At 37.3% G+C, this 26474-nt stretch overlaps 1 protein-coding gene across 1 annotated transcript; it reads right to left on the bottom strand.

The window, feature by feature from the left end:
* Window positions 1-26247, bottom strand: LOC140234077 (choline transporter-like protein 1). The gene is made up of 17 exons (XM_072314158.1): window positions 26038-26247; window positions 25455-25562; window positions 24229-24371; window positions 23351-23578; window positions 22450-22528; window positions 21729-21792; window positions 20717-20875; window positions 19558-19628; window positions 18915-19034; window positions 17075-17200; window positions 15684-15844; window positions 7315-7401; window positions 6479-6594; window positions 5274-5440; window positions 4081-4173; window positions 2505-2597; window positions 1-323 (listed from the first exon to the last, which is right to left on the bottom strand). Exons 1-17 carry the CDS (start codon window positions 26143-26145, stop codon window positions 267-269), a joined length of 1980 nt encoding a protein of 659 aa, XP_072170259.1. The 5' UTR covers window positions 26146-26247; the 3' UTR covers window positions 1-266.
* Window positions 26248-26474: the final 227 nt, after the last annotated feature.

The following is a 26474-nucleotide window of genomic DNA, read 5'->3' on the forward strand; positions in this document are numbered from 1 at the left end:
AGAGAGAGAGAGAGAGAGAGAGATAACGAAACAATGACATTTCAGAGCTCTCCCGTCGTATCCAGGGATCCCGTAAGTATTGCCAAAACTGTTCTCCTGGGTTATAAAGAGGGGAAGAAAACGCAAGTTGGAGGTGGGGCGAACAAATTAAAATCTGACGAGTAGTTGGCGTATATTATGCTGTTATGTGTTGGAAGAAAAGGCTGTAGAAGTACTGTGATCGTCAACACGTCTGACACTTAATAGCTTTGCTTTGGTTGTTTTGGTTATTTTTTTCGCTCCTCGAGTGATCTCTTCGCTTTCCTGGCATTATCCACGAACGTCTGGCGACAAAGAACAATGCAAAAAGGGGGAGAATGAAGCGGTTGTGACTCATTGAATGATTAAGCAGTTGGAATGAAACTCGGTATTAAAGGAACCAAACCAAACCAAATCAATGAACTAGGAACAATCATAATACCGACACAATTTAATGGCAATTGTACATCAAAGCGATAGAAGACTTTTTCCCCATGAGAGATACAAATTACTCAAAATCTTTTGAACTATCGAATAGTGATAACTACACACTGTAAAAACATGGGTGTTAGATTTAACACCACGGGTGTTAAATCTAACACCGATCAAACTTCAATAAAGGACCACACCCACAGGTGTTAAAAATGCACTGTGATGGTGTTGAAAAGTGTTCACCTGACACTTCGTGGTGATACTTTGACACTGTACCAGGTGTTATTTTGACACTGTACTGGTGTTAATTAAAAAATGACACCACATGGTGTTGATTTGATACTTGTTGGTGTTAATATCAATGGTTTAACACCCGTCCAGCTTCAATAAGGGACCACACCAGCTGGTCTTACTTTGGTGTAAAATTATTTTCACATTTTTTCAAAAATCTAGTATTTCAACGTAAAATTCTTGATCGTCTTGTTTAAATTAAAAATCAACAAGAAGTGCAGTTACTAAGAAACTCTTCAAAAAACAGTTTAAAATTTGGAAATGACACCCGGGGGTGTTAATTTAACACCATAAATGAGCACCGAAAATTTAACACCAGCTCGGTGTTCACTATTTAACACCGGACTTTTTGCAGTGCATTGATGACATAATAACACACAGAAATATTTGGCAAAGCATTGTGTACTCGATCTCCGATGCGTTCGTCAAGTAGTAGTATAGCAGTAGCACATTACACAAAGTGGTGTTCCTCCCATGAAGCTTACCATGACGAACTTGATAATGATAAAACCAGCGCAAACATTACCATAAGAGTGGTGGCTATGGGAATGTTCAAGATAATTCCAAAACGCCTTTGGCCATCAAAGCTATCATGATGATGCTGATCTTTGATCATGATAAGTTGTAGGTAAAACAGTGCGCGTCATAAAAGATGAAAGCTTGAACATGTTGAATATCAACTTTAATCATAAAAGAGAGTGTTAAAAGGAGAGGTAATTGCGTATAATGCTAGTGCGACTATTGGACAATATCACGTTTTGCTTTTTGAAATATTATTATTCTCATTACGATAAAACCCATTGCATAAAGAAAAAACAACAGCAACAAAACAACCCTAAACGGTAGTGTGTAGTGCAACATTGCCTTAATGATTGTCAACACTTTTGTCACTGGCGAGTGCGTAGATAAACAAAATCGGCACCCGAGGGCGCGAGCGGGACGGATATAGCAGTTTCCGGTGTCACGCACGTGACAGCGTGTAAACAGCACTCTCATAGCACGTCTTGCTCTAGAACGAATATTGACAGCATATAAAAGGAAAATCGTGTTTTTTTTTTTTTGTTTTTTTTTTTTATTCAGGTTAATCCTATGAGGACATACTTTCCAATGTGCCGATGAAATTACTTGCAAAGTTTTCGCCGGTTTTACTGAAAAAAAGATGTTTGTTTGTTTGTTTGTTTGTTTGTTTTGGCAAGCATGGCAATCTGTTTATACCCCTTCCAACACACCACACACTCACTCTCACAAAGGGATTACCACCAAGGCAAAAATAGACGGTGACGTTGTGGAATCTAAAGAGCTGATTGGTTGTTTCTCTGGTGCCTGTTTCTTTCTGTTCGATACAAACGCGTAGTAAAGTAAATCTAATCAGAAGCAGGGCCCCAGCTTCAACAGCCGTGTGTTAGTTTACAAGAAGTTTATCATTCACACATCTCAACTCGCGATAATAATCAATACGTGTCTTTATGACGTGGTGTGGTGTTATATACGTATAAGCCTTGTCCGAAATGAAAATTTGTGAGCTCGATTATCATCAATATTCATCAGGATTCACTGCCAAATGTGTTATATGAGGAACTGCATGAACAAATATTCTAGTTGAATGTTTGGAATAACACTATACGCGTCTTCGATCCAATACCAATTAGGGAGGATGCTATTATTCCAAAACCCTCTCTCACCTTTCTGTTTATTTTCTTGTAATGAACACCTAATGATCGATGATAACAGACACAAGGAAAAACAAGAGACGCGTGACTTACCATCAGGTCTCTACTCATGTAATAAGGCTTGTTGATGCCGTCGTTGCGCTCATAGTCTTCGCAGAAACACAGGAACAGTGTGTCAATTGCCATCTGTTTGATAAAAGACATACAGACACACACAAACGAAATTTTTGAATATACACAAAGATTGTATTTATTTAATCAATAGCCAATTTAAAACAGTACGCACACATACAGAGACAAAAAAAAAACACACACACAGCACTAGATAAAGGAACATAGTTGTTCTGAGACTTCGGATTTGTAGCCTACGGTCATACTTAAAACTTAAAAAGGGGAGTAATGTCGCAATACTAATTCATTTCCTCTAAAAGTGGTCGATGAAACAAACGAAATTCATATTACTCGGCCGAGCGCGAAAAATTACTCGCGCGAAAACTTCCACTTTTACAGTATTTTCGCATTGATAACAACAAGTATGATCAAACTGTCTAAATGCTACTTCAGGGTCTTAAAATATAATATCTTAGCTCTATTGTGTAGAAAACCCCATTCAATTTGGTTAAGCTGTCACAGAGGAATGTGGATTGTTGTAAAGCATGTCACGAGTCTGATTCTTCCAAGTTTAGCACTTGGATGCTCTTATGCGTGAACACAATAGACAGAACTTGGAGGCAAGAGATTCCTGACATGCTCTATAAAATTCCTCATTTCTCTTTGACCACTGAAGCAGATCGAATGGGATTTTCTGTAAGATGTGGGCAATGAGTTATAGTGTCATACCCTGAAATTGTATTTGGATTGATCCGCTATTTTTAAAGTTATCATTGCGGAGGGTTCCGTTGTATTTTTTTTTCTGGGACATACGGTACAGTAGCGTATTTCTATGTCACTGTCAATCCTCCTCATGTTTTCGTCTTTGTTTCGTGTCTTTCTATAGACATTGTTCGTTATCATGTGCGAACTTTCATCTTTGTCTTTGTGATCAGGTCATGTGAATGAATAAATGATACCTGCTTTGAATCGTATCAGCCCAAAATTTGTAAACCTGTGAAATTGGTACACGTAATTGTATATGATTAAGGACAACAGGATGTACGTACATTTACTCGCTCTCAAGTACCATGACTCAGAGAACACAACCATAAGCGTTAAGGGTAGTATCCCTTTTTCGTCAGCCACCCCCCCCCCCCCCCCATCCTCCATGGCCACTCCTGTAATACCAGCGTCGAATTGTATGAGTACAGTGGAAACTCGATTAACGAGATCTGATATAACACAATATCTCTGATATAATAAACTAACTTCTCCAGTTCCAATGAATGTATTTCCTTTGTTTTGTATTGTGTAATGACTACTAATATAACAAAATATCTGATATAAAGAAAAAATTGTCTTGGTCCCAAGCATCTCGTTGTTTAATACTGAGTTTCCACTGTAGTTTGGTATCACACGTGTAACAGAGAGGGAAAGAGAAAAGGGGGGGGGGGGAGGTGGTGGACATAATTCACGCCGCCATTTTGTATTGTTTGCACCGTGGTCTATGTTTCATTTCGGCAATAGTTATAAACTTCAATGAATGATCTTTCATTGGAAAAAAAAAAATTCTCACCTCATACACGAGCAAGAACACGTGACTTATAAAGAAAGCGAAGAGCGCTGCCAAAGCAATGGGTACTGCGTAATAGTTGAGATCCGTTCTGTCCTGCAAAAGGGATACAAAGAAATTAATATGTTTCTTGTTGGGTAATAATTCTACTCAAGGTGATGAAACCTTGCCGATAAGACGGTTCAGAGACATTCTGATTTCATTTTACACTACTTTACCGCGTGACCCCATTTAAGCTCAATAGTGTAGTTACCAAAACAAACATTTCTTTTGACGGAAACTGAAAGTGAAAAAGTTGTTTTGTTTGGGAATGGTGATGGTGCAAATTATATTGATTTTAATATGGTTGAGGAAAAACTAAGAAAAGCAGATTATACAAGAGCAAGATCTTCGTGACGAGAGAAACGTATGACCCAGTACCCATACAGATGTACTATCAACACAAATTATCCACACTCTAAAAAAAATCGGGGTCAGAACTGACCCGGAACTGGGTCCGTTGGGGTCACACACCGTTCCGGGTAAAAAAATGACTTGGAATTTGGTCATGAAGACCCGGAATGGGGTCACCCTGACCCAATTCATGACTGTGGATGGGGTCATATCTGACCCCATTCCTTGTCATTTCTGACCCGGAACGGTGTGTGACCCCAACGGACCCAGTGCCGGGTCAGTTCTGACCCGGATTTTTTTAGAGTGCATATCAGAAAAAAAAAAGTAATTTTAGTACATGCATGCCAACGGGTTTTTTTTTTCTCACTTAAACGACTTTCCTTTTCTAACGTGCTGTGTTGTGTGCGGCTGTATCATTGTTTGCAAATGTACCTTTCTGTAACATAGTTTCATATTTCTCTACGAACACCATGAATTATCTCTGATTAATCACTAGTAACTACTTCGTTGAGTTTTCATTACACAGATATCTAAAATCTTTTTACTCGCATACATCACAGCACGTTGATATAGCTGTACGTTCCAATATATCTATCAATGCATCCACCGCAACCAATGAAGCGTTATCACTGGCAAGTACCCTGACGGTGGCAATGTGCCTTCTACAGATAAGCTGATTATTACACATGTACAAATTCCTGAAGAACGGTTGATTATTTACAACGCCGCGACCTAGTTCTTGAGCATAAGGTGACGCTATCAAAGATAAATGGGAGGGATTTGCTTGAACCCCGTGATCGAACCTGAAGGAGCTGAATTCCGATCACGACGACGCAGGCGGTGACGGTGGCCTTGCCGAGGAGGAGTAGGAAGTTGCCCACGGAGTTGATGGCGGCGACGCGCAAGGCGTTGGAGACGAGCAACGAGAAGGCCTTCTGCGCCGCCTTACAGAAGCCATAGCCGTAGATCGCTGAAAAAGAAAGATAGGAATAAAGTTAGATAGATAGATAGATAGATAGATAGATCGATAGATAGATAGAAAGAAAGACAGATAGATAGACAGATAGATAGATAGCGATGAATGAATAGATAGATGGATGGATAGATAGATAGATAGGGAGAAAGATACATGTGGGGAGATAGATAGATAGATAGATAGATAGATAGATAGATAGATAGAAAGAAAGACAGATAGATAGACAGATAGATAGATAGCGATGAATAAATAGATAGATAGATAGATAGGGAGAAAGATACATGTGGGGAGATAGATAGATAGATAGATAGACAGATAGATAGCGATGAATAAATAGATAGATGGATGGATAGACAGATAGATAGGGAGAAAGATACATGTAAGGAGATAGATAGATAGAAAGATAGATAGATAGATAGATGAATAGATAGATAGATGGATAGATAAATAGATAGATAGGTAGGTAGACAGAGAGAAAAAGAGATGTTTGGAGAAAGATTGATGAATATATAAATAGAGAGATGGAAAGAGGGCAAGAAGGTGGGGGGGATTGATGAATAGAGAGAGAGAGAGAGAGAGAGAGAGAGAGAGAGGGAGAGGGAAGGCCGGGAAGAGAGAGACAGAGCTTGATAGATTCATTCATTCATTAATTTTCAATCTCTTACAAAAAGAGATTATGAGTATGATTTTTTAAACAGAAAACAAGTGCATAATTTCAACATTTAAACGTACAACCCCCCCTCGTAATTTATAGGTACACAATCAATAAAAGGAAGGTAAAGAAGACAGGAACATTTTGAGTATAATGAAAACGCTGGATAGATATCTTTCAGAGGGAGAGAACAAGCCTGCGGAAAAGTCACTCTTTCTGCATGCCCAAACTTCCCCTTCTTCTTCCTCTTTTTTTTTTTTTTTTTTCTATTTTGTCTGTAAGTCACTTAAACCCTTTTAATGCTACTTTGGTAGAATACCGTACTGTGCTGGTGCTAGTAGGTAATAACAGACAATAAAAAAAATGGCGTGGGGACTGACCTATTTCGATGTAGGCGTTTCTGTTGAGATACCGGAGAACTTTCTCAAAGAGCCAGAGGAAACACTGCAAGCACTTGAGTATGAACCGGGCAACCGCTGACTGCGAACCATTCAGTCTGGTTGTAATCAGTCACACGTATACAGATCCACATGGTTAGATAAAGACAATTATTGTGAATGATGAATGCAGAGATAGAGAATGTGATTTGTCTTCATATAAGTCTATACATAATGGTATTATACATACATCATTATGCGTGTTTACACATACATCTCTTTATTTTAAATACATAATGTATATTACATAATACTATCAAGAAGAGAAAGAAAGAGAGAGTGAGGGAGGGGGACGAGGAGGGATGACATGAACAGTAACTTTGAAAGGAACAGTGCTATCTCTTTTTGCACCCTTTCACCTTAAAGATTAAGTCATGAAGAATAATTGCGTACATATATCAATCGCATAAAGTTTTAATTTGTTGTAAGATTTCGGATATTTCGGATTTTTGGTTTCTCATAAGCTATAGTTCGATGGAAATCAGGAAAGCATATACTGTTTCTCATCTTTTTAAACTTCTTATTCATTTCTTTTTATTCTGCATTTCATTTTCCTGCTGCGTTGTATCGCTTGGTCCTCTTTGAAAAAAAAGAGAGAAAACCTTTAGGACACTCTTTCTGCAACTTTGCTAGCTTTTACCACTATAGCGATGCTGGTTAATCATTATTATCGCTTTGGTAATTAGCGACAAAAGTTCAGGGTGCAGCGACTTCAAAGTAATCCGCCAACTATTAGACGGGTGCAAATGATGATTCCGTTGCCATGGTAATGCACTCACTTTGACTGAATGAAGCCGAGAATTAGCCTGGCAAACATGACGATGGCAATGAGAAGAGAACCAAAGGCTAGGGATCCAAGGTGGTAACTGCAAAAGAGAAGGAGAAGAAGCAGAAGCAGAAGAAGCAGAAGAAGAAGAGGAGGAGGAGGAGGAGGAGGAAGAAGAAGAAGAGCAATGAACACAACACAAAGAACATAGTTAGATTTTTTTTTTTTTTTTTGATGACGAAAGTGTGACCATGAGATACACATTGCTGCTGGCATGAAACTAATGCTTTACCCTCTTTTCATTTCCTCTTCTTTTTATGGCATCAGGGGGGTGTTTCATCAACGTTTGTCGGCGCTGACAACTTGAATCACCATAGTAACAGTCAGTGACCAGAGCATCTCAGCCAATCAAAACCAAGGATTTTGCTGAAATTGGTCAGCGCCGACAACTGTCGGCGCTGACAAGCGTTGATGAAACACCCCCCCCCCCTGATCTGGCCCATACCACGTGCCAGATTAATCTCCTATCCATATTCAATTCAATTCAATTCAAACTTTATTTTCACTTTCTTTCTACAACAGAATGTATAAGAAACAATATCATGAACTTTACATGCGACTCGTTGTAAATATATATAACCAGACAGGATTAACAACGTATTCTTGTCTACATGATCAGTAAAATAAAGATACATACACTCTATATATACACACTGAGGAGAAAAAAAGTGGAGGTACCCACTCAAAAGACTAAGCTTGTAACATGTGGATACCTCTGAGGGAAAGGGGGAAAATGGGGTGAAAACTTACAACTACAAAGAGTGCGGGAAACTGGGGAAGCGGGGAATAGAGAAAAAAAGAAAGCAAAAGTGTGAGAAAAAAAAAGAAACAACAAACAGGGAAAAGAGGAAGAGAGAGAGAAGAGAGAGAGAAACCAAAAATTTGTTGATGCATACACCAAGGGCGAAAGCCCACAGAGACAATTAGCCAGGTGTTTTCGAAAGTGACAAATTGTTGAGCAGCTTTCCAGCGGAAGAGATTCAACTGTGAGGACGAATGAACGAGAGCACGTATAGAATACTACCAGGTAGTAAAAATAAGTGATACCTCAAGAAAACGCAGCCTTTCAGTCAAAGAAGAGAAGATGATATCGTGCTCACAAAATATATTACAAAATTAAAAGCATTCAGTTACATTATAAGACTTCAAAAGAAGCATTTTCAATCTCGTTTTAAAAGAATTCAATGAAGGTGCACTTATTATATCCATAGGAAGGGAGTTCCAGAATCTTGGACCTACATAAATAAAAGTCTGTTGAGCTAACAAGGTTCTTAACAGAGGTAAATGAAATTCATTTGATTGTCTAGTTGGGTATCTATGGTATGTCCGGTTGCGCATAAACATGGAGTTAAATACAAACGGGAGGCAATTATTATTATAAGTATACATAAACTGCCCTAATTGTAATAAAAACAAATCCTTAATTTTCAGAATCTTGTTATCAAAAAACAAAGGATCTGTATGAGAGTATGGGACAGTATTACAAATAATGCGAAGAGCCTTCTTTTGTAACAGTAGAATCCTATCCAATAATAATTGATGCGTGTTTCCCCATACCAAAATTCCATAATTTAAATAAGGCAATATTAAAGATGAATACAATGTTAACAGCGAATGCTGAGGAATAGACAGTTTTAATCTATTAATAACACCTATGTTACGTGAAATTTTCTTGCAAACATTATCAATATGAAATTTCCAAGAAAGTTTGTTATCAACTGTAACACCGAGAAACTTTATATGGGGAACACTTTCTAAGACAGCGTCACCAAAACAAATGTCCATATCTAAATTATCTAAAGTGTTACTAAAAAGCATATATTTTGTTTTTTGGATATTCAAAGACAACTTATTTGCTTTTATCCACTCACATAAATTTTCTAATTCGGAATTAACTGTCTGCACAAGAATATTTGGGTCTTCATGTGAGTAAAAAACATTTGAATCGTCGGCAAAAAGTATGAACGATAACACATCTGACGAAGCACAAAAATCATTAATGTAAACAATAAACAATAGTGGGCCCAATAAACTACCTTGTGGCACGCCACACTTCAGTTCTCTCATATCAGAATTATGATTGTTCAAAAATACATATTGTTTGCGATCAGTTAGATAACTCCTGAACCACTCCAAGGCCTTCCCACGTATACCATAATGAGACAACTTGTATAGTAAGATATCATGGTTTATAGTGTCGAAGGCCTTGGAGAAGTCCAGGAAGATACCAATCAAATGTGACCGATTGTCTAAAGCATGTGCTACTTTGTCAACAAAATTAAGCAAAGCATGACAGGTGCTGTGCTTTTCTCGGAATCCAAACTGCGAATTTGTAAAAACATCACACATCTTTAAAAAATTCATCGTTCTTTTATATATAATTTTCTCTAAAATCTTGGACAAACAAGATAGTAAAGAAATAGGCCTGTAATTGCTTATACCCAAACTATCTCCATTCTTATATATGGGAATAACTTTAGCTATTTTCATTTGCTCCGGAAACACACCCGTTAACATTGACAAATTAAAAATATGTGCCAAAGGATCCGCAACAGAAGTTATAACACTTTTCAAAATCATATTGCTTATGTCATCATAACCGGAGCTTTTTTTGTTTTTCAAACCAGATACAATATCAGTAATCTCGTACCTCGTGGTAGGGGTAAAAAATATTGAATTCGTATTATATCGATTTAAAAAATGAGAGAAATGTTTATTAGTATCGGGAATTTCTTGAGCAAGGTTTTCTCCGATTGTTGTGAAATATGTGTTAAAAACATTTGCTATATCAACAGGATTATCAATAATTTCATCATTAAATCTTATTTTCGAAATACTTAACTTTTCATTTGAAATATTCATTGCTTGTTTCAATACATTCCATGTACTTTTCATATCACACCTATATCTCTCTAATTGTTTAGAATAATATTTTTTCTTTTCAATACGTATTATCTTAGTGAGAGTATTCTTATACAAAGTATATTTAATTCGTGCTTGTTCAGTTTTTTTCATTTTAAATACATAAAACAGTTTATTTTTCCTATTTATGGAACGTAAAATAGACTTGGAAATCCATGGAAGCTTTGGAGTTGTTTTATAATTCCCCCTTTTATCCTTTCTTTTAGGAATGTGAATATCCATATGATTATCAAAAATTTCCAAAAAATTATTCAAAGCCAAATTAATGTCGTCAGTATCAAACACACAATCCCAATTAACATTATCCAGGGAAGCGCAAAAAGAAGACAAATTTTCTTGGGTTACTTTACGCCTCAAATATCGCTGGGGTGAAGTATTACTAATATGGCTAAATTTAAGGTGCGTCATTATTGGAAAATGATCAGTAATATCTGATAAAATTATCGACGACTTTGAAAGGGTCAAAACATTACTAAAAATATTGTCAATTAAAGTGGCTGACTGACGTGAAACGCGTGTCGGTTTCGAAATAAGAGGTAAGAAAGAAAAGGACAGGAATGTCTCAAGAAATTCTCCCGAGATGTTGTCCGTTGTATGCTTTAACAAGTCAATATTGAAATCACCGAATATAAAAGAGTTTGAGTTTATAAATAAAGGGTTTGTAAGCACCTCGGTGAGATATGATAAAAAGTCTCTGTTGTTGGAATTTGGAGGTCTGTAAATAATACCTATTACAATGTTTTTATTACCGGGAACAGTAATCTCAATGAAAAGGGACTCAACAATGTCATTCATTGTGCTAAGCTCATCAAGGACAGTGCATTCAAGGCAGCGTAGAACATATAAAGCGACTCCACCACCAGAGCGATCAGATCTATTATTCGCAAAAATATTATACCCTTCAAGTGTAAAAGATTGTTTTGGACATGAGGACAACCACGTTTCAGTGAGTCCTATCACTGAAAATAAAAATTTATCTGGGTTATCCAACAATAACTGCAGTTCTTCAAAATGCTTATTCATACTTCTTATATTTAAATGTACCAATGAAAATGTATCTTTCACAAAACCCTTTCTAATGTCATTGAATTGATTCAAGGTGACATAATTACACAATGGAGCTTGAGTCAGATCGTTAAAATCATACTGTATTTCTTCCGCTGCAGAATTAAGATTGTCCGCAACTAGTTCATCAAAAGGATATGAGCGTGTATTAAAAGCTTCTTCTTTATCTAGAAAATCAAATTCCGGCGTAACAGGTCTAAATAAATCAAAAAAATCATCATCTAACATAGAGTGAAAAGGTACATCTTCTATCCTGTCATTCATTCTGAATACGGGCAATTCTGACTAGGTGTTATCGGAGCCATTGCTGCTAGAGGGCAACCATGGCTAACGTTGGCACAACAGAGAAACTGACATGACAGGAACTTAACGCGATACTGCGGGATAAAAGCGAATGTAGAGGATAGTGGGTAGCGACCATGCGTGACTGTGAAAGGTACGCGTTCTTTGTATGCATACGAACTGTTGAACAAGGCTGGTTGGCTGTTAACGAGAAGTGAGGTGCAGAGAGTGTCAAAAATGAAAAGATAAAAGAAACAATGAATATACAACATGTAGAACGTGGCTAATGTCTCAGTAGGCCTTCCCCCCGATAGAATGCACAAGAACAAAAGGAGTGAAGCACGTCGGCCAGAGAATAGCTTCATGTTATTACCAAGCAAATGCTTATTCAGCATCTGACGATGGTGAGCTCCCTTTCTTAAAGGGGTTTTACAGAAGGAAATACTTTTCAAGGAGGAGATAAGGAAATGGAATGGAAATTAAGAAAGTGAGAACGGCAATAAGTTGACCAAAATTTGTGTTTAGGAAAAACACTTGTGTTTAGGAATAAGTCAAACCACACTTTTATCAAATATATACCCATTATTCAAGCATTCATATAAAAAACATCGAAAATTAAAACGTTTCCATGCGTTCGCATATTCATTCATAAAGTATTCTTGTAGGCATACGATAGTAACTTCAGTTATGTGAAAAACCGTTTTCAGTCCATATATTAACAAGAATACATGTATACATTAATAGGAGAGCGAGGTCTGATCATGCAGACAGTAAATGGTGGAGATTTAGTGTAGTCAAAATATTTAAAGTAAAAAACTTCAAATATTAGAAATTAACTGTTTTATAGCATACAGCTGTAGCACTTGCACAAAAGTGAAAAAAAAAAATGGGAATTTATGTGACATGAATATGTGCACAGTTCACCAACGTACTGTAAATATTTGACGTTCTCTGTTAGCAGTTTTCTAAGCAACCGTGACCAACGTCTGTCTCAGGTGCAAACCATAATTGTGTGATTGCGTCTAGCATGAATAAGGTGTCAGGTAAACATGATTGGTGGCAACCAAAAGGGAAGAACACACTCGGATATTGAACATTACTTTGAATACAAAAGCAGATATCATTATGAATATACAAAATATATACTAGTATACATTTTTTTTCCACTTCAACCCGTATATTTCAACCCGTATACTTAAGATAAAACGCAATGCTATAAATTTCAACGAAAAAAAAAAATCTTCATACGCATTTCTAAGTACAAGGTTGTATACGCATATCACAAATACATCAGGTGTCTGACTAAAAATGCAGACGTAATTTTAGTTTACAAAAGGTGAGCAAAATGTCAAAAGGACAAAATTCATATCAATCGGGCAATTTACCTTCCAAAATTCGACCCAAAATTACGTGACATTAAAGACAGTTCTTCCACCTCTGGATAGAAGAGAAAGGAGCAGTGCCCTTGTCAGGGGTCAGATATCACGCCAACACATGAAAGTTTATACCAGAAGAAATGAAACTTTCTGAGTTAGACGTCTTTTGGAAGATGCATAATTAATATAATAATAAAAATGTATACGGGCTAGGCTTAAGAGAGGGGAGAGTGCTTTACTTATTATATTATAACCGACACTGGCACCACCATGTGATTTCAGCATAAACAAATAAAACGATGCATAAACAAATAAAAAGATGCATAATAATAATAATAATAATAAAAATGTATACGGGCTAGGCTTAAGAGAGGGGAGAATGCTTTACTTATTATATTATGACCGATACTGGCGTCACCATGTGATTTCAGCATAAACAAATAAAACAGTCTCATCTCGGACTGCTGTAGCTGCCAGGAGGCAGAACATGGATATTTAATGAGGGGAAAAAATGGGAATGTATATATAGTCACTATGGGGTGACAACACATTACTTTGATTCGATCATGGTATAGTCCGTGACAGTGCGCCAACTTGATGATGCTGGTATCGAAATGTACCAGAACTGCAATAACAAGAGCTCCGGCATTAATGGTACATACAGGATTAATAAAGATATAACAATAGAGATTTTCTTCATATACACATGGGTCAACAGCCAGTGCTGTGACCTCGAACATCATTTGGTTTACACGTCACTGTTACAAATGGAGAGCAAAACAAATCAAGTATGTATGTGTGAACAGTTCAAGAACAAAAACAATGAACATTGAGAGGGTAGGCATTCTGCCTTTTCCTTTGTGTGATGTTAAGGTATTTATAACCAAGTCTATAGGTTAAGATGGGGAATAAAATACTTTGCTAATGTTGCTGGAGATTGTTAAACCATCAAAAAATATTCAGGCCCTCATTTGATATTTTCGTCGTATAAAGAAACAATTAGGCATAGTTGTATATTTCCTAATTCCAGGATCTTTGTTCTGTAGCTCATAGCTTCTGATTAATCAGCTGGACATACCAAATAGGTTTGGACATACTATTTTTCTGAGATTCAAAAAAACGAAACAAAATTTAGTACGATGTATTCATTGCCGTATCAACACTATCAAAATGTTGCTAACTAGACCTGACAGCATGAAAGGATAGAAATTTTGAGCACGTTTAAAATTCAGTCAGGTCGGTGTATCTAGGTCGGAAATACCTATCAGTGAAGGAGAAAGAGGCATCTCAATACATACTATGCATAATGACTTGCTTGCAATGAACTCAAAAGAATATGCATTGCAAATTGTGGTTTGGGTCTTACGTAAGGGTAGATGAGGGGTGAATAAGGGGAGAGTTCACTGAACGTGCGTTTACAACTCGGCCGCGTAAAGAAAACAGTATGATAAACCGACAATTTTAAGTGGAATTCGATACCATATGGAGAGCATTGTAAGAATTTCAGGTGGTCTTACGGCGCCCAAGAAGGAAAGAAAGGGATCGGAATTGGGTCGATTATAGTGAATATTGAATTTGTGTATCTTTCAGCGCACAGGCTATGTAAATGCAACGGGAAAGAAATAAAGAAGGAAATGGGATAAGTAACTTGAACTTTAACACCAACATAAATACCTATACGACTAGTTAAAGGAGCATAAGGCATTCAAACCTGTAGAGGCGTTGTCGAAACAAAAACAGGAGTAACATTTATAATATGGAAAGCTTATTCCCTGGGCTATACACACGTAATATCATACCCTTTTACAAAGTTCCTATGGGAGAGAAAATCAACGAGTGAAAGCCATAGTGATAATGATAATCACTTAAATGAGAAGGAAAATGCAGACGTTGGATATTGAAAATTCTAGATCCATGGAAAATGTAATCTTTGTATACCCTTTAAATTAAAGACGATGTACTTCAAGCATATATTATGTATTGAATTCGTCTTTTGCAAAAACAAAAAATGATAATAAATCGAGGGAAATATTACGATTGAAATCATTGCTCTCTATAGAACAGTAAATCGATGCATTTCGCAGTGTTACTGTATTTGGCAACATCACACCCCTTGTCAAAAAAAAAAGAAAAAAGAAATGGCTGTGGGTACTACTACTGTGTCATGTTTCGTAATTATTATCGCATGGCTGTTTCACGGTCTACATTGTATGGTCAGGAATACAGACTGTCTTCTGAACGCATTTGACCAATTCATATCAATAATGTCTTTTAAATGAGAAGAAAAAAAAAATCCATCAGCATCACCCCATGCCTATGCAGTGAAAAGCGTCAAAACAAATCCAATACATTCTTCTCTATACAATGTATATGGGATCCATAGACAAGTGTGTGAAATTTGTGCACATTTTGACTTATTGGCACAGAAAGAGTTATTTATAGATCTGCACATTTTTTTCTCTTTCTGTCATATACATACTTTATTATTTCTTTTCGTCCTTACTCATTTCTAATCACGGCTATATTCACCTGCCAAAAAAAGTAAATATAACACACGGTTGCCAGATTATTATGTGCTTGCCTCTGTTTGTAGGCCCCTGCTTGATGGATATTCATTAACATCGATGAATTATTCATTAAATGAGTCAGTGATTGGCGCTAATCAAAATCTAATTACCATATGATTCTTGCGATGGATTTCAGTATAGGAATCCGGAGGCTTCGCTTGTCTCGCGTGAAAAACCAGTCCGCTACAGCGCCCGCTATGGTACATTGCTGACAGGCCAGGATGAATTGCGTCACCCACAGAAATCCAAAGATGTAGTACCATCCCATGTACTGTGAATAAAGGGAGGGATAAAAAAAAAAAAAAAAAAAAAAATCTTATGCACAGGCAGACAGTAAGAAGAGCAAAACAGTTGTAAAGGAAAAGTATGAAAGACAAGTCTGGAACGAGTTTAACTGGAACTATGATTTTAGTAATAGGAGATACACAGGTTGGAAAAAGAAAGAGCTCGGTAGGTTTCAACTGAAAGATAAGAGATGTAGTCTAACAAAAATATTTCAAAAATACTGGTATACAGTAATATGTGACCGTGCAAACAAAAAGTCGCACCCCTTGATTTTACGTGAGGACTCAAGAAAGGTTAAATGGGTGAACTAAGCCAATTTTGAGTTTTCCATATTTTCTGAAAGAGGTATTCTTTTTCTACATTATAAGTTTGGGATAATAAATTGAATGGGAAAGCGGGTTTTCAGCAGTTTTTTTTTACAACCCCTTTTTTGGTAGAGTATTGTGATCAGGTTTTTCTTAGAGGCCCCCTTCATTTCTTGAAAATCCTTTGCACCCTCTTCACTTTCAACTCTAATAACTTCTGAAAGTTGACATTTATCATGGTCAGAATGTGGTAATAGACCATGCTCAATTTCAGCTTAATCTAATAATCCTTTAATTGTTGGTGCCACAGTGGTTAACATCATGTTTTTGTCCCATTCATGGCACAGGTAGCACGGCTTAGTAATTAAGCACTTGAATAGGCCCTGTACTTCAAAGCCTCTTTTCTCAGTTCACACTTTCCAGAGTGTGTGCTTTCTTTCCATTATTTGTATAGGTCAGAAGAATCCATTTGAATTGAGTTATATACCATTTTAAACCTTAGAGTCTGCTCTTTCAGAATCTGCCCTTAACCAAAAATTCATGTCTGGCAACTTTTTGTTGGTTTTGTGGTGCAGGGTCACATAATATAGAGACGGAACGATAAACTACTACTTTAAGGATACGACAGACTGAAAACAAAAAGTAGCAAGAATATTATGGTGTAAGAGTATGGACAATGGGAAGCTGCTACAAGTAACAACAAAATCTAAATGAATCAAATCTTAAATTTTGATCTTTGTGGTGTTGTTGTTGTTGTTGTTGTTGTTGTTGTTGTTTTAAAGAAAGGAAAAGAGAGAAAAGTGGGGCCCCTACAATATAAAACAAATGATTCCAAGTGTTGCTACAGTGCTAAAGATACCAGTGAATACTATCGACAGTAACAGTAAGTTCTTCTAGAACCCCTGTGTTACCTTTGAGAAATTGTCTGTCACGTAAACGACAAAGCCGTACTCGGTAACTTCTGGCTTTCCGGCGGTTGCTATGTAAAGGTAGATGAACACCCAGCCGCCACAGAAGCCAAGAAGGATGAGACTAGTCTGTGAAGGAAAATGATGAAAAAAAAAGAACAACCTGACAGACATACATCGTCGAATGAACTAAGAATTCAATTAAGTTGTTGAGCGATTTGATTTTGATATTTGATAGATACTTTATTTTCTGCAAATCAATATACATAAGTTACATAATCATGAAGATGCAGGAAGTATACAAAGTAAATTCAACGCAGAGTCGTTTGACTTGCATAAACCACGATACATATAAGTACATAATCATGAACATGTAGGAAATATATAAAATAAATTTAACACAGTCTTTTGACTTGCATAAACAACGATATGAAAGAAATATAATATACAATATGCATGTCTATGCAGCAGTGATAAGAATAGCATTTATAGTTAAGAAACGATTATGCAGAGGGCCGCCATTATAAGCATTCATTTCAATTCAATTTTTATTTTCCACTCATGGGGTGGAACACCCACGTCAGCCAAAGGCTGGTTTTCAGAGGGGTCCACACATACAGGTTCAAAATACAAACATGATACACACAGTTTGACAAGGATATACATCACATAATATGCAAAGAGCAAGAAACAAGGTATAAGCACCATGATAGCTTGTTTCAGACACAAAAGAAGAAAAGGGAAAGAAAAAATAATATCAACAAGGCCTTAGATTACAACATAAAAAATAATAAGGGCATGTGACACTGGATTTCAAATACAGAAGAGAATCGGTATTGCTGAGATATTTTGACTGCGAATTGATGAGTGAAAAAAAGAATGGTTAAAACTCCATCCGGTTACGCATCCTATATTCATAATTATTTTATGTATTCATGTAGTTGTTTTTTTTTTTTAATGTATAGTCTTTGCGCTACGAAAGATACATATTATCATATGTATCTTTCGTAGCGCATTATCCTTGATGTAGCTTTCAAACTTTCAAACTTTCAAACTTTATTTTCACTTTTTCAACAGAATGTACAAGAAAAAATATGATAAATTTGACATGCGAGTCGTTGATAATATACATAGCCAGAAGAGGATAACAACATGTTCATGTTTACATTGTTAGTACAAAAAGAAACATACACTCTGTTTATATATTCTGCGAAAAAAAAAAGTGGAGGTACCCACTCAAAAGACTGTGCATATAACATGTGGGTACCTCTGAGGGAAAGGGGGAAATAAAGGGGGGGGGGGTGAAAAGCTTACAACTACAAAGAGTGCTGGAAACTGGGACTAATCAACTAATCATACCCTATGTAAGTAATACCAAAAAAAAAAAAAAAAAAGAAGTAAGATGGATTAAAACAGGGCGTTAAGAAAATATTATCACCCGAAAGAGCTGCATGCATAAGATGTTGGAATGGATCGTCTCATCGTATATGTCTCCGAGAAATGACAATGCTTTCTTCATTTTATGTGTTTTTTGTTTGTTTGTTTGTTTACTCTTAGTGATGACTCGTGTTGTCGCTTGGATATCAAACAACATAAGCAAACTGTTTAGCACATGTGACACCATATTACCAAATCTTTGTATGACGCAGGCCTAAACATAATTATAAATGACAGACAAACAAATTAATTATTTGTAACGATTTCTACTGTCTGTTACACAAAGAATTGTTATACCGGTCTTCAAAAAGTCATTTGCGAAACAACAACAACAACAACAGCAACAACAACAACAACAACAACAACAACAACAACAACAACAACAACAACAACAACCCATAATTACCCATAGTGGTTGCAGGAGTAAGAAAGGAATTGCTCCAATCGCCTTCCCGGCTTCTTTGAAGAGCGCCACCACGAGGGCAATCCGTTTGAATATTACCAACAAGACGAGCAACAAAACAACCTGGAGAGGGGTCAGGTAAGGTAAACGAGATAGACAGGGTCGTAGGGAGTCAACAAACTTTGCAGCTGCACAAAGTACAGTTAGGGTACTAACAGTGGATAAGATCACGAAATTACTACGTCGTGCCGGGTAGGACAATCTATACAGGGTCTGCTAGAAACTTTAGGTAATAACGGACGACTGACACGTTCGCAGTAGAAAGTGATCATAAAACAAAGATTCGGTCTAATGGACTACTGTATGCTATACATTGGCTCTTGAGTATCTACCAAAATACTTGAGATTGATTTAAGCACTCTTCTAGCATGTTCAGCAAAGCCATTCCGATGTTTTCCGACTTTCATGTGAATTGGATATCTAACATGTACAGAGAGTAGCATGCCTATCATTCGGGGGAGTGGATCTGAAATAAGAATTGCGAGTATTGTTCTACAGTAAATCATATATTATTATGAGCAACTTTACATTTCGATTTTACCTGAATGTGTACTAATAAAAGCTACGATATTTCCATCAAGCTCACCGTCACCGACGAAGCAACACTGGCGTATATGAGCATCGTCTTCATATTCTCTTGGTCCTGCGCAAGCCGTTCTGTGTGGGTTAAGTGGCAAAACAGACGACTTGAATAAAACAAAAAATAATAACTTGCGTAATACCTGTTAAAGTACTGTTTCACACTATGTTCAAATTCACTTTAATAAATGGAGAAGAGAATCAGGTGAACAAAGGGATGAAAAGGTTCATCAAAATATAGCGCAAGTAAATGATATCGTAAAAATAGTAATTTGAAATTTCACAAGTTTTCATCGAAGACTCGTAAATTGGAAGATACGATGACCTCACCACCTCACAACTCTTGAAATGGCCTTGGAAAACTATGTTGTTTAACTCCGTTCAAAAACTTTTCTTTCTTTTTTTTTTAGATAAGAATTTGCTTTGATTTGTTCTATTTATCAAAATTGAACCTTAAAATTATTTAGAATTGTAGGCCAGGTATTTTTGTCGGCTGCGCAGTCATCACCAAATAGCAGGAATTTGCGTAGCATTTTCTCCATTCTCCTTATTTTAGTCACACAAATTGACTTTAGCTGCGTTGGGTATTTCACATTACTTTACTGTACAGCCGCTCCTTTGTGGTATAACTCTGAAAGCTAGACGTAAAGTTGTCTTAAATCGTCGAAACTGCGACCAAGACCAATACGTTTCCTTGAATTTCGAATGTACCGGATATAATCAAACAGCATCAATCATTGTAATTGTTATAAACTGAAATGACACGACAACCCTTGACCCCGAGGAGATATTTTTTTTTCAACTTTTAAAACAAAAATATTCAGCTGGTAATCATAGATTTGTTAAACGTTAAAACGAATTAAACAACGTGTGCCCTGCATGTTTGATTCTGACTGTCTGATTGATCACAAGCCTGGTCAGGTCAGATTTTAATTTTATAGACTTCCAGGCATGACATTTTTTTGATATAGCAGTTTATGGTCGAGTATTGACGGAAGTGAGAACACGACATTCTATGTTACGCACGACTGGTTCACCATCTTTCCGCGTGCGTCTCCAACAGCTAGGCCTACATGAACCTACATCTATTCAGCACGATTGTCATCGAATCTTACCAGCGAAACTAAGTGACATCACTATTAATGTCGTCACTAGCACAAACTCACCCTCGGGTGGCGTTGCTCGAAACTTGGCTCTGAACGTGTACCACTGGTACCAGAGGAACCCCGTGCCGCCCAGGCTACCTATGACGAAGCCCACGACCATCGTCCAAATGATGGCGCCGGCGAAGAACCGGAGGAGGAGGATGACGACGATTGAAAACGCTTTCAAGAAAATGAAAAAAGGGAACAATGACACTTCTTTGAAACTGATTGACAAATTGCCCTACAGATTTTTTTTCTTTTTTTTTTTATCATGGCTACTACTAAAATACTAATCAATTCAGTACTTATTTACGTCGATGTAGGGCAATTTGTCAATCAGTTGCAATGAAGACACCTCGACGGAAGAATTTCATGAATTTGAATAATGACACTTCTGTTCCTGTTGTTTTGATGCTCTTGTGTCTACTACTGTTGTTTTGTTAGGCCACTGAATATGAATAAACGTATACCCAGTATTTCAATCTCCTCCTTCCCTCCCTTTCCTTTCTCTTCCTATACAGAGACTATAGTAATTATGTGGTTGTGAGACCATCTACCCACTTTGGTGTTTAATAATCTATATAGATTATTCCATTTATATCAATGACAGTGTTTATCTTCCGTCTATCTAACGACATGTCCCTCTGCAGTAGGTCTATATACGTCACGTGCTTTGCAGTAGACACGCAATCTTTATTAAGACCTGTAACATATATCTCATCAACACGCCTCATCCAGGAGGAGTAGTAGAGTACCATTATTGAGCTTTACTATCAATATTTGGGTTGTTTTTGAATGACCGTTGGAGGAAAGATCGGTAAAATGTGAAACATGATAACGTTTGTAATATTTTAACCCTTATCCGCTCATTTTCCCCCTCTCGGCACACACGGTGTCAAATTGTCAAAAGGAGACGAAGAGGAAAACATAATTGGGCCGAATTCAAAGGAGAGCCAGTTGTCTCACAGAGCATATTATGAAAAGTAAAGATGATACTATAAAATATGACATAGGAAAAACCATTCATACATACCAAACGCCATAAGGCACAAGTAGACGATGTCACGCCATGATTTTTCCAGGTCTCCAAGTACATTCTATGTTTGACATAAGACAGGGAGTGTTGGAAGAGACAGTAAACCAATGAGTCGGGTTTAAATAACAACCCATATCCTCTTCTTTCTTCCTATTCGACAGCATTCTGTCATTTGTTGTTGTTTTTTTTTATACCTTAGCCCTCGACAAAAGACTCTTATTGTTTGATCTAGATCCAAAACATAAGTATCATTCTCAAATTTATCAGTGCACATCTTTTAAGAATTTTGCAAAAGTGACAACACGCCCGCGTGGTCAAGATATCAAAATGACTATGTGCGGCTTCCAACTAAATGACGTCTATCAGCAGATCAGGGTCCCGTTTCATAAAACTTGTTATCAGTGACAACTGCCACATTTTGGTGACAAATTTACTCTTAACCAATCAGATGCAATGATTTCAGTAGCTTATAACAACTATGACACTATGACAACTTGTCATTAATAGCAAGTTTTATGAAACGGGGCCCAGATTGGTCACTCAACAAATTCATTAATCAAATATTGCTATTGTTTTCACCGATTCGAAGGTTTTATGATTATAGTCTATTACAACGAATATCATTCACGGTAACTTCTTTTATAACTCGCTCGGCAAGAAGAATTCAAATCATAGTGATTTTGTCAAATGTTACGAGGAAGAAAACTTTGCACTTTACCTGAACGATGTCTTTGTTAAGAAGAGAAGATGCGACGCCAATCACTTCAGTTGGAATGCAACGAAAAAGGACTGGCTTACTGTGTACAGAGAGAACAAGGACATAATTATTTCAATGCGATTTTCTATTTTGCCATCATGTCGCCGTACAAGATCGAAAGAAACAAAGATATATAAAACAAATTAAAAGAATAAGAGATAAATGGCAGGAATCCCAAGAAAAGCAGTACGTATAAAACGGACCCCAGTAAACATTGTTGACGAATAGGCCGGGGGCAAAACAAATAAAACATTATGCTTAAAATCCAACGAATGTGCGGTTTCTTCCAAGATTTGCATCCGGGATGTTAAATGTTACAATGGCTAGACTGTATCAGCAACAGCATTCCATGCGCAATGAAGCACGGTAATCAATGCTGCATTGTCCACCCACGTGCTACATCATTGCAATTATCAGTTTTTTTGCCTTGTGCCTGACATAATTTGTTCTTTAAGAGCATATGTTTCGGTCTGACCAGCACTGACCCTCTTTATACGAGCACTGCTTTAACTATGATATTTTCCTTCATTGTTTATGCATTATACTTGCCCGTGCTGACAAAGGTAATTACGTGTTATGGGTTTAGTACAGTGCTTCTTAACCAGTGGGGCGCAAGACTCTCGCAGGAAGGCCGCGATGTCTTCCCAAAGTAAAAATGAAAAAGATTTGTATTCGATCTACACAAATTGTAACTGGGCGTCAAAAAACAAAACAAACAAACAAACGAACAAACAAACAAACGAAAAGTTTGAAGTATAGCTGAAGTGGGACTCGGGTTAGAAAAAAAAAAATAGGTTGAGAAGCACAGGCACCCGACGTGTAAGGCAAACGACTGATTGTCAAAGTGCGCGTGGGTGGTTACCTTGGCGACAGCGGTGTCGGCGGACACTCAGCGCGGACCCCCTGCTGAGACGCAGTGAGGTAGCTGTCGACAGCCACATCGTACGAGCACAGCTCCGTGATGTTGCTCGCCGCCAGATCGTAGAGTCCCGACCGGCTGGGCACGGTTTCGTTGTTGCACTGGGCGACGCAGAGACGCTTCGACTCTATCACGCCAGTGAAGGCGACTTTGTCGAAGAAGAAGACGTACCTGGAGTATTGGAGAGAAACACGAGCTAAAACATAATCAAAGCGTCGGCAACATAAATGTTATTAGATATTTTGCATGTTGACTTGCTTCAGAGTTCACGTTCACATGGCGACAAATTCTTAGGCAGTCATAGGCTATGTTGCGAATATATTAACGGCAAAGATGACGTAGGATAAATTGGCATGGCTGTGGAAAAAAACAAAACACCTCCAAGACGTTCTAAAGGAAAGTATTGAACTTCATGCATGAAGCGAAGCCATTTGCGATTACTTGATAATGAGGAATTAAAATCACTCGTTGGACTTCAGTCCGCCTATTGGGTAAACAGAGTTATTTTTATCCTCTTGCTATTCCCCATAATAAGTACATTTATATGCTAATGAACTTACGGCCACAATCATTTTTATTTACAATATTCCGAAAATAACACTTGCTCGGTTTTTTTCTTCTTCTTTTTCTACTCCACTATTTCTACTAATTTTATGTCAGTCGGTCAGAAGTACCCTACAATATATTATATATCACGTAGTATAATGGCATGTTTACAAAATACACGCCATTATAAGCAACTTAGACAAGCAAGCGCATTGGCTGATGGGGCATTCCCGTGATACTTTGCTAGCCTGGAAGCGAAAAGTATGAAAACTCACGGTCTATCCGTCATATCCCTGCCAGAGAGAGAAACGTTCGATATGGGGCTGTTTTTCCGGCCGCAAACGTTGCCGAAGCTGTCGTCTCCGTAGATCAGTCTTGCAGGGTTCCCATCACGAAGGGCCAAGTAAGTAACATAACCCTTATCGAAGAAAGCGGAAAGAAAATGTTACACAAAGTCCAAGTAAATATCGTTTTGCATTTCTGTTAGGCTACTGTTTGTTATGCGCTACTCCGACTGTATTTTAACGGATTTGATCATCTTGTAATGTACACATTTTAGGATAGTTTTTGTCCGAGATAGATGCAGTTCACTCCAGTTATAACGAACACGGGAATAACGATAACGATAACGAAATCCTCGTAAAACAAAGAAAAAGCCCATTTCCTAAAATCATCATCTATCTATCTTTATGCACTTTACCATTCAGCTAAAGCAAAATTTCGATGTAACGATAGAAAAATGCCGGTCCCGAGGACTTCGTTAATACGGGAGTCGCCTGTGTGTGTTCGTTCTCAAAGAATGGTCAAATAAACAAACACATAAACAGACAAAAAATACCAAAGTTTTCACTATTCCGTTTCAAAACAGTGATTTAGAGGTAGTTTACCTTGAGGAGCAGTGATTTTATAAGTGTTCCTTATGTGCATTATTATGTGTATAGGTGAGTTGTATCGCAAAACACCATACCATATCACATTTTCGTGATAAAATCTAAAATATACGGAGATATTACAATTTTTCTCAATAAACCATATTGTAGACATTTTAGTCTGGAAACATTTTTATATTTACATTAAATATTGTTCACATTTTGCATATTTAACAATACTTTACGTCGTTTACACTATTAAAATTCAGATTTTTATAGTGTTTTTTTTTTTCTATCCCTATTACACATTTTAGGACTATTTTGAAGCACTCATCCTGGGTTTTTTTCTATCTGCGAATGGTAAATTTCATTTCCGGCCAAAGCATATAATATGACAATATCATATAAACAAATGAAGTACAATGTAACTTTTACATTTCCAAATGAAATTTAGATAAACGTCATTTGTTTACATGAATCAATAAACATACTAGTTGAAAAAATACATGGACAAAATGTGACTGAATCATAACAAAGAAAAGGTCGGAAATGGAGGGGACTGCTAAAAAGCCAAGCTTGTAGAATGCAGACCCCCTCGTGAATTATGCCTTTAAGTCTGAAGACACCCTCACCATTCCGCCGAGGAATGCAAGGAACATGATGAGACAGGGCACGTCGCGACAGCTTCGTTGTCGCAGCGGTCCGTCGAAGCCGTCGTCCTCGCGGTCAGCCGGGTCGGTCTGTAAGTGACGGAGATAGCGGAGAAAGGAAATAATGGTTTGAAGGAAGGGAGGAAGGAAGGAATGAAGGAAGGAAGGAAGGAAGGATGGATAATCAAAACAGGAAAATCAAAAGGAGAAAAGATAAAGAGTAAAGAGAAAAAGATACAGAAGACGGGAAGGAAATGAGGAAAAAGACGCAGACACAGAAAAAAGATATTGAAGACGAAGATGATGATGATGGAGAGGAAGTAGGAGAGAAGATGAGGACGAAGGGCAGAAGTTCAGAAAAAAAAAGTTGTTGAATAGACAAGACAAAACTTTTTACTTATCGAACATTTCAGACAAATGAAAATAATATTTTTCTATCTTGCACATTTCTAGAAATTTCAAAAAATTCTTCATACTATTCAGTATGGTCAGACTTGACGACATGCAATCAAAATGCTCAAATAAGACGAAGTTGGCAAGAGGAAATACAATTAGGCCTACTCACTTTCTTTCGCGAAGTTTCTCCCATGGCATACTGCCTTGGTCTATCTGGGCTTCTCTCAGAGTTTACTTGTTCACTCTCGTTAGCTTCTGTGTCGAGTAATGAACCCATTCTATTTCAATGAGTTGATGTCATTTTTTTTTTCTCCCAATCACATGCTTTATTCCTGTTCAGCTTTTCCCTCATTTATCCTTTGCGCTTTACCATCCCCCTGTGTTTCATTGTTTTTAAAGAAGGGCGTGTTTCCTCTCTTCATGTATTGGAAAATTCCTATACGTGAATAGTATCCAGGGAGAAGTTTCATTTTGTCGCGCGTGATGTCATAAAAAGCAATGCGCGCAAGATGCGTCGCAGAACAATGTTCTGGTCATGACGGCATAATCACGCCACCGCGCAACGTAATGGTACAGTTCAGTGCCATATTATTTCTTGGGATGGGT

This window comes from Diadema setosum, chromosome 10, assembly GCF_964275005.1.
Source record: "Diadema setosum chromosome 10, eeDiaSeto1, whole genome shotgun sequence".
In the NCBI taxonomy this organism is placed as follows: Eukaryota; Metazoa; Echinodermata; class Echinoidea; order Diadematoida; family Diadematidae; genus Diadema; species Diadema setosum.

Excerpts from the sequence above, each read along its gene's own strand:
- LOC140234077 (XM_072314158.1), bottom strand. The coding sequence starts at position 26,145 with ATGGGTTCATTACTCGACACAGAAGCTAACGAGAGTGAACAAGTAAAC. Across the intron at positions 21,793-22,449 it reads TTAACAAAGACATCGTTCAG|AATGTACTTGGAGACCTGGA; the intron begins GTAAAGTGCAAA and ends TGTCAAACATAG. Across the intron at positions 6,595-7,314 it reads CTCGGCTTCATTCAGTCAAA|ACTGAATGGTTCGCAGTCAG; the intron begins GTGAGTGCATTA and ends GATTACAACCAG.